Genomic DNA, 18,504 nt, shown 5'->3' with positions numbered 1-18,504 from the left:
TTGGGTTTTCAAAAGGCATTTTTCAGATAACCACACAAAAAGTTGTCGAACAGAATTAGGACTCATGGGTTTGGGCTAATACGGACAGAAAGCAGTGAATACATGCATCATTTTCTGATTAGTAGACTGTTGCGAGCCTGTCCCAATGGCTAGTCTTCTTGGCATGGTGGAAAAATCTTGTGTGTGCCAATGAACCCGATAGTTTTCCCATCCCTTGGTCCTGAAAGGCCTGGCACATAGCAGCAAGGCCAGGCAGTAGTGTGAGGGTGCGGTCAAAAATGAACCTAGAGACAGACAACGTGAAGGAAAACTATGTGTCTTTTCAGTTGCGAGGTGGATAAGGCTGCCAGGATAAGGTGCTCCTGGTCATCATATTTCAACATGTCACTAAAACCCAACCACCATCCCATCACCTCAGGATTGTGTGAACAATGACAGCACTCATGATCCTCCTGTTAAGTAAAACCATGTGCATGCTTCTAACAGGGCACATTACCACATCCTGCGATGATGGGGAATTGGCAACAGGGACAGAATTATGAAACTGGGGGTCCTTGGCCAAGGACCTGCACACATGCGACAGATATACAGCGATCATTGGTCACTTGGGTTGGGGTGGAGGTCTTTGGGCTAGTAACTGAGCAATCGTCTTCAGGATGCCCACTGCTCACCTAAAATAGGAAATAGGCTAGAAAAACAGTCTTAAAAAAAACTTTAAAAATTAATTTGTGGCATGTGGATGTCACAGGCCAGGCCAGCTTTTATTGCCTATCCGTAATTGTCCAGAGGACAACTACATTCATGTGGATCTGAACTTATATGAAGTCAGACTGGGTAAGGATGGCAGATTTCTTTTTATATTTGTGAAGCAGATGGGCTTTTAAGACAATCTAATAATCATGGTCTCCATAATGCTCAATCTTCATTGAGTTCAAATTTCACATTTAGCATGTCGGCTTTGATCTCAAGACCCCAGAACATTAACCTGGGGTTCTAGATTACTGATCCAGTGACATTGTGACTATGCCACCACTTCCCCACGGTTCCACTTCTTCCTGGCTGTGGCAGCATCAACTTTATAGTTAAAGGAAGAAAACTTTAAATTTTACAACTTGCGATGTCAGAACATATATGAGTGACCTCAGAAGAGACAGTTCAAAAATCTGCAGTCATATCATGTGACCTGCTGAGATTGTAAATTAATATTGATGCTGTCAGTGAGACCTGCCTTGTTGGAGAGGATAAGCTGGGGGAGAGAACCGCTAGAAAGGAACGACTGTCAATGACTCTCCTATCCACAAAGGTTGTTTTGCCAATGGAATAGGATCAGAATTCCCCAAATGTGTAAATGAAAGACACTTCACTTCCAGTTCTGCTGTAATGGGTATGCCACACTTGAACTGATGAAGATGTTGTGGAAAAGTTCCATGTTGACCTTGAAGGCCTTACATTCATCCCAAGGAAAGGGGATAAGACTCATTCTTCTGGGAGATTCTAATGCCAGGGTTGATTGTGACTCCAGTGTCTGGAGTGAAATCGCTGGAACAAACAGAGTGGGAATGACGATCTGCTGCTTACAAATTGCACTTAGTGTGATCTCATTATAACAAACACTGTCTTCAGACAAAAAGGTTAATGCAAAACCGTGTGGAGCCATCCTGGATCATACATGAGATCAAATTGCTGCAAAACAAGACATGCTATTGGAGTGCTGTGTCTTGCACTCGTCAGGACAGACGCATGAATGCCAGATTTCAAAGGGGACGGCAGTTTATACTGTTTGGGAAAGGGTGCTGAGTGTTGGCAAGTTGACTCCTGATTGGTCATGACATTGTCATCGTAATTCCACCAGAAAACTCCTCTGCCAGACTTGTTTTAATTCAAAAAAGACATAGTGCGTGGACATGCTTCTTTGTCCTGCACATGACAGGCCCCTTGCACGAATACATATAGCTTCTAACAAATATAAATGAACCAGAATGGTAATTGTAAGTTGGTTGTTAGTGTAACTCTTAGCATAGTCAGGATTGTTCAGTAAATGCTGTTCAATGTGAAATCACATCTAATGTTGGCTGTTCTCCTCTGAGATTTGCTAGCATAGACTGGTTAAATACAGTCAGTTCTTTGCCACTTGTAAATAGCCAAAGGGAAGTGCTGTTTGATATTATCCATTTGGACAAATGCCATTACATAGTTGGCGTCACACCGGCACTGGAACCTACATATCACATTCCTCATTTATATAGTGGTCAGAATATCTTCTTTGCTTGACAGCAGCATCCTGTTACTGGAATGTAGCGCCCGTGTTGCTGTTGCAGAGTAACCAAATGAAACAACTATTTTGACCAGTTTCTCAGAAGTGTCCAGGTATTGTGCCTTTTTGAATTAAACAAACGGCACGCAGTTCAATACTGCATTTCCAAGACCACACCTCAACCAATCAAATCGACTTGCCAACCAATCAGCATCTTTTTCTCATGCAGTATAAATTGTTGTTCCCTTTGAAATTTGTTTTTTTGCACCTGTCCTGATAAGTGCAAGATGAAAAAGTTTGAATTTAAAGATTATAGCATTGTTCAGGTCAAAGACTGAAGTGAGATGTATATCCCTTGATCCAATAGTTGTCGACGCCTGTATGACAGATTATCAACTTGTTCGTTTGGTGATGGGGATCCATTTTAGCACGAAGGTCTAAAGGAAGATAATCAATGTCTTAGGCCTAACATGACCTTACTGAAGAGAGGAGTTCCAAGTGCAACCACCAGGCAATCATAAAAAAAAATTGGCACATTCACCTCTATTCCAGAACAGTGAGATCAAAGAAAGTCAACTATATGAGACTTGTAAGCCCAGTCCAAAATTTGAACGTTGTTGTCACTAGGATTGGTTCAATGAAAATGATACAATTTCTTGACTGAAAGGAGCAGTTTTCCTGGCCTGGCAGATCCACCTGTGGGGATAAGTCAACAAGGCAGCTCAAGACCGATGTCCAGAGACAGTTCTGGCAGATGAAGGATGTGGTGGGAACCAGGGCTGAAGTCAAATGGAACAAAATCTTCTTTGTTCATACATTTGTACATCTCTTAAGGATGATGATCTTATCCGTCAACACAGGAGTAACCTTTTCCACAACCTGTCAACTGTAAATCCAATGTGGTGGCTGATACTGTCTTGCTATTCCGCAGTGCTCAGTGCTAGAATCAATTGGTGAGCCACCACTGACAGTAAAACTGCAACAAGCAGTCAAAAGGATGAACAACATTTCAGCCCCAGTGGTATTCCAGCTGAGCTTTGCACAGCTCCTGAGATAATGCTCAGACTAAGACCCCTGTGCACTCGCCCTGCAGATTTGGCAGGTTAAGATGCAGCTGCCTAACTTCAGGAATGGATCCATTGTAATTATCGTCATGAAAGGAGATCAATCAAGATATGTAAACTATCAAGGCACGTCCCTCTCCTAGACCAGGGAAAATCCTGACGCTATTTTTTCTGTATCACTCACTTCTTGAGGCTGAGGGAAACCTCCCAGAAACTGCGTGGCCATAGACCTTCCAGAGAAGCCTCCTTTGCTGTCTTTTGTTGCCAGACAAATCCATGAAAAATGGCGAGGACAGCACCATGTACTGTTTGTTAAATTCATCGACATGACCAAAGCATTTGACTCCATAGATCCAGAAACTTCTTCACAATCCTGCGCCCACTTGATGATGATATGGCTGCAAGTGAAATCTGAAAAGACCTCTTCACAATCTTGACTGTTGTCAAGCCAGGCTGTGTAATAGCCCCCTTACAATTTACACTTTCTACTTGACAGTGGCTGTTCATCACAGAAAAGATCAACTGCCTTCTGCTGTCAATATTGATGGAAATCTCTTTTACATCAATCACCTCTGTGCCCAAACCAATCACTACAGATCCCCATGATCTCCTATTTGTAGTGTTATTGTGCATTCAACATCTGATTTGTAAATCACTTGCATCTCTTCAGTTCTCCATATCAGAACTCGGCCTGTTCTTAAACGTTGCCAAAGCGAAAGCCCTATCCATCTGTTGTCGGCCTAATATTCTTCCTCCCATCTAATATATTGATGGAGAGACCCTGTAATATTTTGAGCACTTCCCACATCTTGAAAGCTACCTCTTGTGAAGGGCCACCATGGGGATCTGACAGCGGATTAGCTACACCACCTCCCCCTCAGTTCAGCCACCTTACAAAGTAAAGCAGTGAGTGTTTGACAACGAGGACCACAGCAAGTCAACAGAAGTCCAAATGTACACAGCAGTTGTCATCACCACACTCCTGCACTGTACTGAGACTTGGACTGTGTATCAGTGACACAGTGTGCTGGAGAAAATCCATCGTTAGTGCCTCTGCCACATGCTTTGATTGACTGGACCCTGTGTCCAGGTGGCAGGAAAACATCTCCTCAATTCAGTCCTGTTCTGTCAACTTTCAAACGGCAAAGAAATGCTACCAAAACACTCTGGAGCCCTCCAACGGCAGCAGCATTGAGATCGTGACTGGGAGCAGTTTGCTACCAGTTGTTCAAGTTGATAACAAGCTGTGTTATGCTTCGAGTCCAAAAGCCTCAGTGGTTAGCACTGCTGCTCACAGCACCAGGGACCCAGGTTCGATTCTATCCTCGGGTGACTGTCTGTATGGAGTTTGCACGTTCTCCCCATGTCTGCATGGGTTTCCTCCAGGTGCTCCGGTTTCCTCCCACAGTCCAAAGATATGTAGGCTAGGTGGATTGGCCATGCTAAATTGCCCCATAGTGTTCAGGGATGTGTAGATTAGGTGGGTTATAGGGGGATGGATCTGGGTAGGATGCTCTGAGGGTCAGCGTGGACTTGTTGGGCCGAAGGGCCTGTTTCCACGCTGTATGGATTCTATGATTCTATGAGGTAGAAGGAAACAAAAGGGGGGAAGCGCTACACTCTGAATCTCGGTATCTTGTGGGACATCATACCCTGTGTACCCAAGATCTGCATGTTGAGAATTGGCCTGTTCTATCATGAGACTCATGGCAGAAACTCTCGACTCTGAGCAAATGTCAAAGGACAGCCTTTGATTCTGTCTCATGGATGTCACAATGATCATTGCTGAACCTTGTTATTCACAATCTTTTGATCTGATGATTATTACAATCTAATGACTTAGCTAATGGATTTGGGTCCCAATGTATCCAAGTTTACTGATATTATAAACTTTGGTGGGAAGGTCAGCTATGAAATAGACCTAGAGGGATCTGGCTAAATTCAGTAAGTGAGCAAGAAGATGGCGAATGGAGTAAAATGAGGAGGAATCTTAAATTATTCACTCTGATGGGAAGCATAGAAAAGCAGAATTTTAAATGGTGAAAAACTATTAAAAGTTGGTGTTTAGAATGATTTGGTTGTCCTTCCACTGCAGGAGCAGCAAACAATCAGGAAGGTAAGTTGTAAGTTGACCTTCATAGTGAGGGATTGAAGTACGAGCAGAGAGGTTCTCCCAAAATTGTGCAGATCATTGCACTAGGATATACTCTCACTTGTGTTCATATCCTCTTTCTTTCAATTGTACTTTTGCCCTTACTTTTATGCACAAATGTGCTATCTTTGTTGTGTGCACTTTTACATGCTCCCCCTCTCACTTTCTCATTCTGTTTCTTTCTTTCTCACACACATGCTGCTGCTTTCCCTTTCCCTCCCTTGTTCTCTATGGCTGTCTTTCTCTAGCTGTCTCACTCCTGTTCTGTCTTGCCTTCTCGTTCTGCTGCTCTCTGACCCTCCCCTCTGTCTCTCTCTCTCTGATGCTTCTCTCTGTCCCCCCTCTCTTATTCCTACTATCTCTCATATCCCTGCTCTCTCTCTCTCTCTCTCTCTCTCTCTCTCTCTCTCATGCCTACACGTGCTCGCGCTCTCTCTCTCTCTCTCACTCACACACCCCTGCTGTTTCTCTCCTGCTCTCTTTTTCTCCTCCTCTCTCTTGTTCTCTGTGGTGCCCTTTTTCTGGCTGTCCTCCTGCTGTTCTGTCTTGCTTTCTCATTCTCCTGCTCTCTGATGTTTCTGCCCCCTCTCCCTACCTCTCTGTCTCCCCACTAGCCCCCCCCTTGCCCCCAATCCACTCCTGTTTTTGTCATTTGGGTTGTTTGTATTTCCTGGTTCATTTCAACTGTCAGAAGTTGTCTATTTCTCGGCTTCTATCAGCATTTTTTGTTGATTCCCAGGTTCAGCGGCTGGTGATTCCTCCTCTTGAGAGAAGCAATGCAAGGGTTTATGAAAGTCGTACCGATTGGTTTAAGCAGCAGATAATAAAGGTACAGTTTCCAAGCTGCTGTTTTTCAGTTGTTGGAAGAAAAAAAAATGCATTTTGACCATGCCTTTCATGTTCTTAGTATAGTCGTTGTGATGCTGCACCCAGTTTGTGCACAGCAATCTCCCACAAACAGCAACATGATAATGACCTGATCATTTATATTAGTTATGTCGGTTGAACCTTAAATGTTGGCCAGAATATCAGGAAAACTTAAAGAGACAATTGTCAAGGAAAAAATTAATTCTTAATTGTAGAGGGATGGGTTAATAAGATCTCTGCAGCATAGATTTGTGAAAGGAAAACTGGTGATGGAGTCATTTGAAGAAAAAGAGAGGATTGGTGGACATAGAGCAATAGATGTTGTTCGTAACAAGGTCTTCCAAAAAGAATTTGATCAGATATCCTGGATAACAGATTTATGTGGGAAGTCATGCAATTTGGGGGATACAGACAGTTCAGGTGTGCAGTTGGTTAAGAGGTAGGAGATAGGGCGGCATGTTGGCTCAGTGGTTAGCACTGCTGCCTCACAGCGCCAGGGACCCAGGTTCGATTCCAGCCTCAGGCGACTGTGTGGAGTTTGCACATTCTCCCTGTGTCTGTGTGGGTTTCCTCTGGGTGCTCTGGTTTCCTCCCACAGTCCAACGATGTGCAGGTTGGGTGGATTGGCCGTGCTAAATTGCCCACAGTGTTCAGGGATGTGCAGAATAGGTGGGTTAGCCATGGGAATTTAGGGTTACAGGGATAAGGTAGGGGAGTGGATCTGGGTGGGATGTTCTTCAGAGGATCAGTGTGGACTTGATGAACAGAATGGCCTGCTTTCACACTAAGGATTCTCTCGTTCAGTGGTGATCAAATGTTGTCCAGACCGGAGGGACGTGGTGCAATGGGCTCTCCCAGAGACTGTTGTTTTCCTTGTGTATAAATGACCTGCAGTTGGGTAAATTAGAATGTCTGTGGAAGATACAAAACTGGGTAACGTAAATAATGAATAGAATAGTTGCAGTCGTGGACCAGTTGCTGAAATATACAGCTACCCAATACGTAATTTAATTTGGGCAAGTGGGAATATAATTTCCCAGAGAGAATCAACCAGGATCATGGACAGCAACCAGATAGTCCCGTAGAGATCTATTCTAGACTGCAATGTGGAGGGCTATAGTGAGATAATAATGTCCCAAAACGGATGAACCAGGATGGCACTAAATGAATGAGGGTGGCGCCATCACAGCAGATACTCTGACAGAAGCAGCAGTTGAAGCAGAAATTGCAGAGGGATGTGGGGCTGAAGGTAGCTGGGCAAGTTGACAGTGTAGCTGGGAAAGTATGTGAGATCCTAGGCTTTGTTCATATGATAGTGAATACTAGAGCAAGGGGTTTAGACCATACTTTGAGAAAATCTCTAGCTTGGCCTTAGCTGGAGTATTATGTCCAAATCTGCACATTCTACCTTCAGGAATGATGTGGAGAGGGTGGTGAGGAGGTTTGTCAGGGCTGATTAACTTCAGATATATGGAGGGACAGGAGAAGCTAGAATTACTCTTATAGCAGAGAATGTGAAGGAGAGACCTAATGACTTGTTAAGGGATTTTGAAAGAGCAAGAAGGGAGAACCAGTTTCACCTGGCAAGTGGATATCTAGAGATCACGGATGTAAAGCTGACGAAAGAATCGGTGTGAAAATATAGAGGAGAAGACCTTATGGTACTGAGGGGGTGGGGGGGATCCACAGCACATCTCTTCAGCCCTACATTTCACTATCAGTATTCACTCCTTCCTGTCTGTTAATTGCCTCTTCATAGAATCATAAAATCCCAGGCCATTCGGCCCATTGGGTCACACTAGCTCTCCAAAGAGCATCCCACCCAGACCCTATCCCTGTAACCCTGCATTTCCCACGGCTAATCCACCTAACTAGCACATACCTGGATACTATGGGCAATTTAGCACGGCCAATCCACCCTAACTTGCATATCTTTGGACTTTGGGAGGAAACTGGAGCACTCGAGGAAACCCACGCGAACATGGGGAGAATGTGCAAACTCCACACAAGACAGTTGCTTAAGGGTGGAATCGAGCCCGGGTTCCTCTTGTTTTAGGTAAAACATCTACTTCCTGAAGCTTGTGGATGGCATCAGCACAGACTGGAAGGTGGTGTTAACAGTCCTGTTCTTATTTTCAGGGATTGGATCCCATCAGGAAGATTCTTGCCGAAAAACTGCGCACCACATCGATTACTCTCTCCATCATCTTCTTCAGCATCTCATTTGGGTGAGTTGGTCTGACACCAGACCCCTTAGCAAACTGGGCTGTGAGTTTCCTGCTATCCATTTCAAAAGCTGTCCATTTACGCTGGGGGCCAGGTCTGTGGATGTGGTTTCCTTGGGCCATCCCCAGGTTGGTGAGATTAAACAGTTTATGTGGTCAGGCTGTTATCTGGTAAAGCATCGGTTACCAATATTGACCTTCACCCTGCCTGATGCCTATGTGTGCATGTACTGTCGGGATGCCTTGAGGAGCATGGAGGCAAAGAGGTCATTCAGCTCCTCTACCTGCCCACTCCCCACATCGTTGATTCTCTGAGATACCAACAATCTGTCAAATGGCCTCTTAATATAAATTCCTCGAAGAGCAGGTGCATTGTTGGCAATGTCCTGGGTGATATTTTCATCTGAACCATCATCGCTGAAGCAATGACCTGCTCATTTTCACATTGCTGTTTATGGGAGTTTGCTGCATACAGGTTGGCTGACACATTTCCTAGATTGTAATAGTAACTACGCTTCATGAAGTGCTTCCTTGACCGTAAAGTTACGTCATGATAGTTACGTCATATATAAATCCAAGTCTGTTAATGTTGACATCTGGGTCACTAGTTCACTGTCTTCTCTTGTCCACCTCTTCCAGGTATTATGGTCTGTGGATGTGGTTTCCCGAGCTTCTAAAACGGATCGAGACCGGAGGTGGTTCTGCATGCTCGAGTAATTGGAACAGCTCCGGTGAAAAAAGTGTGGAGAATGTCACCTGTTATCCAGTGAAGACAGTGGGTGAGTGTCACCTTGAGTCTGATTCTGTCATTCTGGTGTGCAACTAGGCCAATTGGGAGGAAAAATTTGATCCTTTTCCAACTAAAAGAAAAAGTTCATTTCATTTGTCCACCCATTTCAGCTGGGAGTGACTCAGCTTTTCGTGTTTTGAGTTTTCATTTCTGAGATAGTGCAAGTTCAGTTGAGATAATCTCTGGCTGAATATTAGACAAGGTTACTCCCAGTGTCTCGTACAGAGTTTGAATAAACCAGGGGTTAATTTACAATAAACATGTGGGAAACTAGAATCATAGAGGTCTACAGCATGGAAGCAGGCCTTTTGGCCCAACTTGCCCATGCCACCAGTTTTCACAATTAAACTAATCCCATTTGCCTGCATTTTGTCCATACCCCTCCATACCTATCCCATTCACTTGTGGACTGAGAAATTCATTTGGGACTTTTAGCAGTTCCTGAGTTGGAGTTCTCACCGTGCTTTGCGCATGTTCATCGATCGAGGATCAGAAACCTTCTAACAGTGGAAAACATATGTTCCCAGTAAACTCTCCCTGTGGATTGTGCTGTCTTGTCCTTGAATGGCTCTTCCCTCATGCTGTATCTTCACTGCAGAGGTCAGACCTAATGACATATCTGCAATAGTATGATTACTATTTCACAATCTGTTCCTGCAATGCACACTATTTTCTAACTAACTTGTTCAGAGATGTTATTACACTCCCCTGGAGCAGTGGGACTTGGACCTGAGTCTGACTGAAAGGTAGGAACTTTACCACTGTGCCACAAGAACCCTCTTTTGGGACACTATTGTTAATGCCTGTTTAAGCACTTTGTAAAATTTGTTAATATTTTTATTTAAATTCAAGAAGAAACAGCTGGTGTCTGTTAACTGTCTGAGCACATATGTGTGGGCAGCACCTGCAGCACTGATGTGTGGAAGGAGCTGTAAGACTGGCTAGTCAATAAACTCATCCACAAAGAAAGGTCATCTGTTCTTTTGTCTCACTCGTTTGCTGGGATCCAATTTGACAAGTAAACGACCACAAAATGTAGGGGCAGAAATAGAACACTTGGTCCATTGAGTCATCACGACTAATCTGATCATCCTTGACTCCACATACCTGCCTTATCCTCAAAACCCTTGATTCACTTATGATTTAAATATATTCAGGGCTGAGATAGATGGACTACTAATGACACAGTTTTGACAATGCTCTACAATAAGAAATTCAACAGATTCACCACCCTCTCAAAGAAGAAATTACTCCTCTGTCCTAACTGGGCGATCCCTTACTCTGAGAATTTGACCTCTGGTCCTAGAACCTCTTGCAAGGAGAAACAACTTTTTCGCAACTATTGTAAGTTCCCTAAGAATCTCATGTTTCAATAAGATTGACTGTCCAATGAATACAAGAAAACCTACTCAACCTCTCCTCAAGAAAGTTTCCCCTTACCTGGAATCAACCTACTAAGTAATTTGAGACATGACAAAGTAAGTGTCTCATGGGAGCAGTAAGTGACTTCGAATCCTACAATTCCCAAAGCTTTTCACTGGGATTCTCCTTATGTTGTGCCTGATCCTATTGTAGACTGATTGATAGATACATTAGTCAACAATCCCACTCTTGCAGTATCAGTTATGACAGTGATTGGATGTGGTGAGCAAGATGGACCTTTGGCCTTTATCTATCTCGTAATTCCGATGTTTAGGTTATATCAGGCATCAGTTGCATTGTATAGCTAACATCACCACTCTGACTCAGACTGTCAGGACTCAGATCAGTCAAGAAACTTTCATACCCTCCTCGCTTCAGATATTTATCAGGAATTTGTCTTGCAGTTTATATTTACACTCCATACTTTTCATCCTCCTTATCCCTTCCTGTTGGCTGTCCAGGTAATAACCCATTTCTGAAGAAGGGTCTAGGCCCGAAACGTTAGCTTTCCTGCTCCTCTGCTGCTTGGCCTGCTGTGTTCATCCAGCTCTACACCTTGTTATCTCAGATTCTCCAGCATCTGCAGTTCCTACTATCTCTGAAACCATTTTAACCCCACTGCGAAGCCTCTTCTAAGGATGCCTACCTTGAAGAAGTTACCCCCATTTCTGAAGAAGGGTTTAGGCCCGAAACGTCAGCTTTCCTGCTCCTCTGATGCTGGTTGGCCTGCTGTGTTCATCCAGCTCTACACCTTGTTATCTCAGATAATAACTGAGCTTGGGTAGGGTTTTTGTGTTGTAAATGTTTCATGGAGTATTAGAGTCAGCTCCTGAGGCCTTTGGGAAGGATCAGGTTTTTCCTAGTGAGAAATAACAACTTTGTCAACTGAAGCAAATAGACACCGTTCATTCAAACTATCTCAGTTTCTTTTTCATTACGTTCCTCCTTATTTTTTTTTTGAGTCACCTCTGTAAGAAATCAGCTGACTGTCATTCCCTGAAACTCTTGTGTGCCTCATAGCGCTTCTGCCACCCAGCCTGACTATGGGTAACGCAAGATCAGTGGATAGAAGGCAAAAGTGGAAGAACAGGGTCACTTCCATGGTACTACGTAATTATTGGAGACTTTGGTCTACACTGCTATTTACACTTCTCTTTTACCCCTCCTCATTCTAAGGCAGACCCTCAATATGAGGATGACATTCCCTAACTCAAGAGTTAGGGGTTGTGAGGTGACTCCACAGTCCCTGCCGCAGGCGAGGCTGATGGTATTTGAAGAGGTGGGTATGTGCAATGCTCAAGTTGCCACACAGTCCTTTGCTGTTGTGCTTTGCCTCCACTGGGACCTATCGGAGATGGCTGCCGCCTTTGGTCTTGAGCAGGATATTCCCACCACCTTACCAGTTTGTCCGTTACTGTTCCACCATGCTCTAACCAAATAGTATGTATTCTTTGTGGGGCTGATTGATGTCTTGTTCCTTTATGCATTAGTCCCTGTCACATGTAATGCATTTACTCACACAACCTTTGGAATAACCAGCATTTTTTAAAAAAATGCCATCCTCAGGATCTTTTACATATGGAGCTGTGCTGTTAATTTTGATCACTTGCACATACTCTCTTCCCCTGCTTCATTCTGGTTTGATTTTTAAAAGTGATTTGTTTCTTTTGTTTTGCAGTGTACAAAGAAGGTTTTATAATTGCTGCTGCCAATCTCCCTGGTAATATCTTCAGTATCTTACTGATGGATCTACTCGGAGGCAAATTTCTACTCTGTGAGTACCAACCAGGAAGAACTTCAGAAGGCAAATGGAACAGAGAGATAGCCCAGTGTGAGGAACTGTTTATAATTCAGAGTAGTATTAAGTGTCCATAAAGAATATCTGCTCTGGTTTAGCACCTTCCACATTCCTGGCATATTACCATGGCCGGTGAATCACATATGTAATGCAGTCACTGTTGTTTCGCAAACTTTGCCCAGAAAACTACCAGATTGTTGTATCAGAAAAGCTATCTGGTTCACTCATGTCCTCTAAGAAATCTGCTTTGGAGGGAAGTCTGAAGAAAAAGTCACTAGACTCAAAATATCAACGCTGCTTTCTCTCCACAGATGCAGCCAAATCTGCTGTCCTTATCTGATCTGGTCTACTTACTTCTATTAGAAGCAACTTTCTCCTCCACTCATCTTGTGATTAGTAGGCTAAGAACTGCAAGAGTTGACCTTGCTATTATGATGGCGATTGAAAAATGGGGCTAGCGACAGACTTGGAACTTAGTACCAGAATTAGTGCCTCAGAAGGAAGTGAGCAAATAGCCAGGGTCCCACACTGTTTCCTGAACCTACTGCGGGAATGTGGGTGCCCACCCTAGGTAATGTTTTAGTTTGTTATACACTTCATTCCATTGGAATTCAAAACCCCACAGCCCTCATGGAACAGAACTTCCTACTTGGGGTTTAGTCAAGGAATGGATGGATTGGTTTAATAGGGACTGGATGGTCAGACAATTCCTGAACTACTCCACCGCACCCCCCCCCGCCCCCCCGTTCATATATACTTCCACTGGACAATTGACTAAAAGGCTAGAGGAAGTGCGCAAAGTGAGCAAGATCATCAGCAGTACTAGTCCAAAAGAGGAACTTCATTGTAAGTATCAGCACAGTCTTGAAGAGACGAACCAGGGAGTAATATCCTTCCCTCTTTGATGATCTTTGCACTCTTAGAGGTTAAATGGACAGGATAGGGAAGAAAAAGGTTAGCAGATTAATTCTTTCACAGGACAGTGTTTGCTGCGTGTACCTGTTCCCATCGTGCATCATGAAAAACAGCCAATTAAATTGTTAGTTAACAGCTTTTACATTACTAGTGGTCTTGTACAACACAACCAGTAATATTGCAGTGATGTTATAGACTATGATTTGAAGAGTGGATGACTAGTTAACTTGGCAAGTTGGGTGGTGATTATTTCCTTATGATCTGACATTAGGTGCAAGTCTATTTCTCTCAGGAATCTGTGCATTTTTCATTTGGGAAGTGAAGACCAAAACACAGAGCTTGATAGTGTCCTGTGTGTTCAGTGCCATCTCGGTCGTTGCCTGGAACTCACTTGATGTCATTGGCTTAGAACTGTACCCCACTCACCTACGGTAAGTAAGTTACAATTTTAAAAATCAAGAGGGAGTCTGCTCCTTATTATTCCACCTCCTCAAACATTTGTCTGTTGTTCATTATAGAGATGAAATAGAAAGTGACTGCTTCAGTAATTTCAAGTATTTAGAGAACCATTGAACTGGGACAGTTTTTTTTATCAGAAACCTACTGATACATTCCTAGTTAAATTCATGTATTAGGATGAGTCGCATTTGAAATCAAAAGAGAGCTTGTCTCATGGTGATTGCACATTGATGGGCATTATGTTCTGGACTTAAGTTATGAGCTCTTCCTATTTAGTTTCTTGGGCCTGTTCTGATCTTCATCTTCGCCTCATAATTCTTTACTCTTAAATATCAATTGATAGGAGATTATTGAACATCTGGGAGGGAAGATTACATGACTGGTAACTGGTGGAAGACAGTATTATCATGGAAAATCAAGTTTTAGTTTAGGGCAGATATGAACCGTTGAGCACAAGTACAACCTAGTTTGAAGGATTGAAGAGACATTTTCATTCGTGTGCTAGTAATAAATTGTTTTTGAAGGTCCCAGATTCTTTAAAATAGCCTGCCAGGTTGAAAAATACTTCATTACACTTTCCATAAAGAAGTTCTTAGATTTAAACGTTTGTATTTTTCTATGATTTTAATCCAGACTAAAAGTAAATTTTTGTATCTCCTCTGAAAGCCCAACATGAACCAACTTTCCTGGTTGTACATTGCAACCATTTTCCATAGCTCCTATCCTTGCTTATATTCTTGGCATTCACGATAGCCTTATTATTAGTAAATAGAACTATATATGACAAGTTTATAGACAGGATGTTAAATATCTCAGTGCCCTTGCCACCAAATATTAACCTATTTATACAAGACTGAATGAAGTATTATAGCACAGAAGGAGGCCATTTGTTTCTTTGACAATGTACTAACTCTGCTATAATTACACTTGAAATTTTGGTTTAGAGTTTCAAGTTGGTCAGGTTTCAAAGTAGAACTATACAGCTGAAAAGTTTGTTTAAAAATTTAGAAAAAAACTCTCCAAGTAAAGGTACTAAAAACTAAAAAATTGTCTCTCAACAGGTCATCTGCACTTGGAGTTTTCACTGGTGTCAGCCGTATTGCCTCTATTTTGGCAAACCTGGTTTTTGGCCTGCTGGTTGACATGAACTGCGCTGTGACCATCCTTCTGGTCGCAGCAGTACTTTTCACCGGCAGTCTGGCATGTTTCAAATTGCCAAACACTAAGCACATTGAATTGAGTTGAGAAGAGAGTTGAAGTTACTGGAACATTCATCATTGGTGCCTTTACCCATCTGCTCCAATTAGTCCTTTGCTAGTGAACATGCCGGAATGAGATGCAATATGCTCAAAGAGGGAATATGGCCATTTTCATGAAGGGTAACTGCAAAGGAAGACCAACATTTTGAATGGAAACAAATTGTAGACTTGACAAACGTGGCAATATGATGTTTTTGCATGCACCTTAAAATAAGGGATCTTCTACGGATACTCAAAAAGCCCTGCTTGGAAGTAAATGCCAGGCAGGTTGTGTTTTCAAAACTTAAGTTTCAGGTTCAGATCACGAAACTTTGATCACTCCTTCCTAGGTTTGTACTTTGTTCTACTGTTGACCTCCCACCATAAGCAGGACGGTTCATGTCTCATTTAGTAACAGTGACGAGATAGGGAATAAAGACAAAAAAGTGTATCTGTTACTTTTGAAAAGTGTTAGTCTGGCTAAAGAATCAAATTTCCTGAAACAGGAGCAATCATGAACCCTTTGTTTAGACATCATTCATCTCACTAACAAGGCTAGCCCCACTGTGCAATATTTACATGTTTACAGAGTCCAAATGGCTTAGCAGTTCAGTTTCAAAAGGGGCAAATACCGAAATTGAATATCGTTAATATTGAGCAATAAAGTGATAATCATAAATTTGCACAATGATACATAGACACACTAATGGAGAGTTGTGACACAAGGCAGTCTTATTTCTAAAGCTCTGCTGGATTGCTCAATTTGCATTATCTATTGCTAACAATTCCTGGATTGCTGAGCTACTAAGGCATTGTTTAAGCAGCAGCCAAGTTTAGAATTAGTTTTCCAATCCCTCCTTTCTGATCTCTCTGCATCCCATGAGTGTCCCTACTTCATTTGCTCGATTACTGACAGCTGCAATCTCTCCTATCCTTTAAAAGGAATCCATTAAAAAGAAAACCTGGGACCAGGCTTTTGGTCATTTAACTTGAGGTAGTATCCCTACCTCTAGGCCAGACAATCCATTTCAAATCTACCTGCCCTGCAGATGGGTAATAACCTGTCCAGTTTGATTAAAAAGAATTATGGTCACCTGACCAACTACTCCAAAACCTTAGTGACCAATATCTTGTGGCTGTTTTGTTCGATGTCTTTATAAATGCACCTTTAATAGATGTTAATTGAAAAGTACTGCATATAGTGCCTGTTATGGACCAGACCAGATCTCAAAAATATTTTGTTAGCCTAGACCCTAACTTTTTCTTATATTAAAGGCAAATGTAAAGCAGTGTTCCAGATGCAATTCGACTGGTCAAACTACAACATTAAGCAAATTAATTTATTCAAACACTATAATTAACACAGCGAAAGAAGGAAGAACTTAGAATAATCAGTAACTATTACTAATTAATGGTTCCAATATAATAACATCCCATAAGCACCCTTGACAAAGGCAAATTCAGAAAACAGATTTTCTCACATGCAAAGCCCACAGTAGGAAGAGAAATCTCAGCTTCTAGCTATAACCGGCAGTGGGGGAAGAAATAGGTTCCACTTCAAGACAGCAGCAGCTTCTGCCAAATCTAAACGCTTAAAAAAAAAGAAATCCTGGTCTAGGAGGCTTGGCCATACCTATCCAGGCTGCTTCTACTGTTCCAACTTTTAAAAAACCTCAAGGGCTCAAGCTGTTTACGTTATTATGGACTGCTCGCCACCTCTTCTTCAATTTCTCAAAGCCACAGCATCATCATAGTGTCAAGTACCATATTTTCAAGAGGGAAAATGCACTTGCATAAATGTTGAAATATTCACAGGATACCAAACCAGGGTTGTTATACTTAGAATCTCAACCTAGTGCTTCCTGCTGAAGGGAGGGTGCAACCCAGGATAGGCCACTTGGTACCTCAACCTGTTCTGTTAAATCAGTAAGACTGTGGCCAACCGAGTTATAGGATCAACTCTACTTTCTAACCTGCACCCCAAACCCCTTGATTCTCTGGTAAGCCAACAAGCTGTCTAATTCTCCCCTCAGCAATCAACACCTCTCAGAAGAAACACCATCCTGGTTTCAAGTTGGAAAGGCCTTTTTAAAATTGTGCCCACAGTTCTAAATTGCCATAGAAGGGGAGAAATTGGCAAAGGGGCTTTTGAAGGGATCAGTGCTGAAAGGCTACGTGCCATAAATATATAATAAAACAGGAAGTGATTTCCTTTGAACAAGGGAAAGAGCACATTTTACTTCAAATGCAGGATTGTACTACAATCGATTACTACTAAATCTAGTTGAATGTCATTGTGCAAAGCATTCACTAGAAGACTAAAGCTGATCAGAGTTTTTAAAAAAGGTAGTCGTTCATAGAAATAGTGCTGCTATGAGACTGTTGTTTATTTAGACTTGGTATTTGGTTTAGTTTAAAAAAAACAGATCCTGATTCTAATAATAATCAACCCTGGTATTTCTGTGTTGAAGAATCTATCACACACAATAAGCAACTAATGCTTTCCTTGAACTTTTCAAACATGTTTTACTCAAAAAAAAATGAGAATGGTATTGTGTCCAAATATATTGTCATTAACTGCAAAGTGAAAGAAACAGTGCCTTAATTCTTACCTTTTTGCTTAATCTACCTTGATTTTGTCTGACTCTAGAATTTGCAACATTCCAAGAATAAAAATCTTCCTCCCAATCCTTTTCTCAGATTTGTGTGTATAAAAGAGAATCAGAAGAGTGATTATGGACTGATCAGCAAATGATCTAACCCTCATTACCCTGTAAAGGACAAGAGGTCATGTGATGCAAGTTCAAGTCCACTTCAGGATGTGACCATAGAGATGTATGTCTGTCTCCAGGGTCAATTAAAAATTAAGCCTCATTGAACTGCTGGAATCCCAGCAACTCTCCCAGTGGTTGATAAAAATGGGAGTTGCTTACTGAACCAGTTCAGAGGGCAGCCAGGTGACAAATCACATTGTAGTGGTACAAGTCACCAGGAATCCTTACCTAAAAGGACATGGTTATTTCACAGATTAATATTTCCCAATTTTAGCTTTTTAAAACCTCAATTGCCATAGTGCATTTTGAACTGTGCCAGTAACATTTCTAGTTAAGCCTGTGAAACAATGACCCTTAGAACATTTATTGTCAGTAGAAACAAAGTCTACAAGAGTACTTGATCTTTAATACACTTGAGATTAGTTCTAGACAGGAAAATTGTGGACAGCAAGTATATTTAATGGATCCTAAATGGGCAGTTAGCCTAGCGTGGTGATCTCAGCAGCTTGTGATGGCAGTATTCTGCTGTCTCGCCCCTTCATCTAC

The 18,504-nt window shown here is 42.2% G+C and overlaps 1 protein-coding gene across 2 annotated transcripts in view; it reads left to right on the top strand.

Annotated features, from left to right (window-relative positions):
* The window catches only part of sv2 (synaptic vesicle glycoprotein 2), a 59,003-nt gene extending 41,131 nt beyond the window's left edge, over window positions 1–17,872 (top strand). For both annotated transcript variants that reach the window (XM_048617258.1, XM_048617257.1), the window contains 6 exons: window positions 6,210–6,299; window positions 8,477–8,565; window positions 9,202–9,341; window positions 12,453–12,548; window positions 13,759–13,918; window positions 15,008–17,872. In XM_048617258.1, coding sequence (XP_048473215.1) covers window positions 6,210–6,299; window positions 8,477–8,565; window positions 9,202–9,341; window positions 12,453–12,548; window positions 13,759–13,918; window positions 15,008–15,191 — 759 coding nt within the window. In that variant the 3' untranslated portion in view covers window positions 15,192–17,872. The remainder of the gene's footprint in view (window positions 1–6,209; window positions 6,300–8,476; window positions 8,566–9,201; window positions 9,342–12,452; window positions 12,549–13,758; window positions 13,919–15,007) is intronic.
* The last annotated feature ends 632 nt before the right edge of the window (window positions 17,873–18,504 follow it).

The sequence above is a fragment of the Rhincodon typus genome, chromosome 36 (assembly GCF_021869965.1).
Source record: "Rhincodon typus isolate 14 chromosome 36, sRhiTyp1.1, whole genome shotgun sequence".
Taxonomy (NCBI): Eukaryota; Metazoa; Chordata; class Chondrichthyes; order Orectolobiformes; family Rhincodontidae; genus Rhincodon; species Rhincodon typus.
This window is presented reverse-complemented; position numbering and strand designations above follow the sequence as displayed.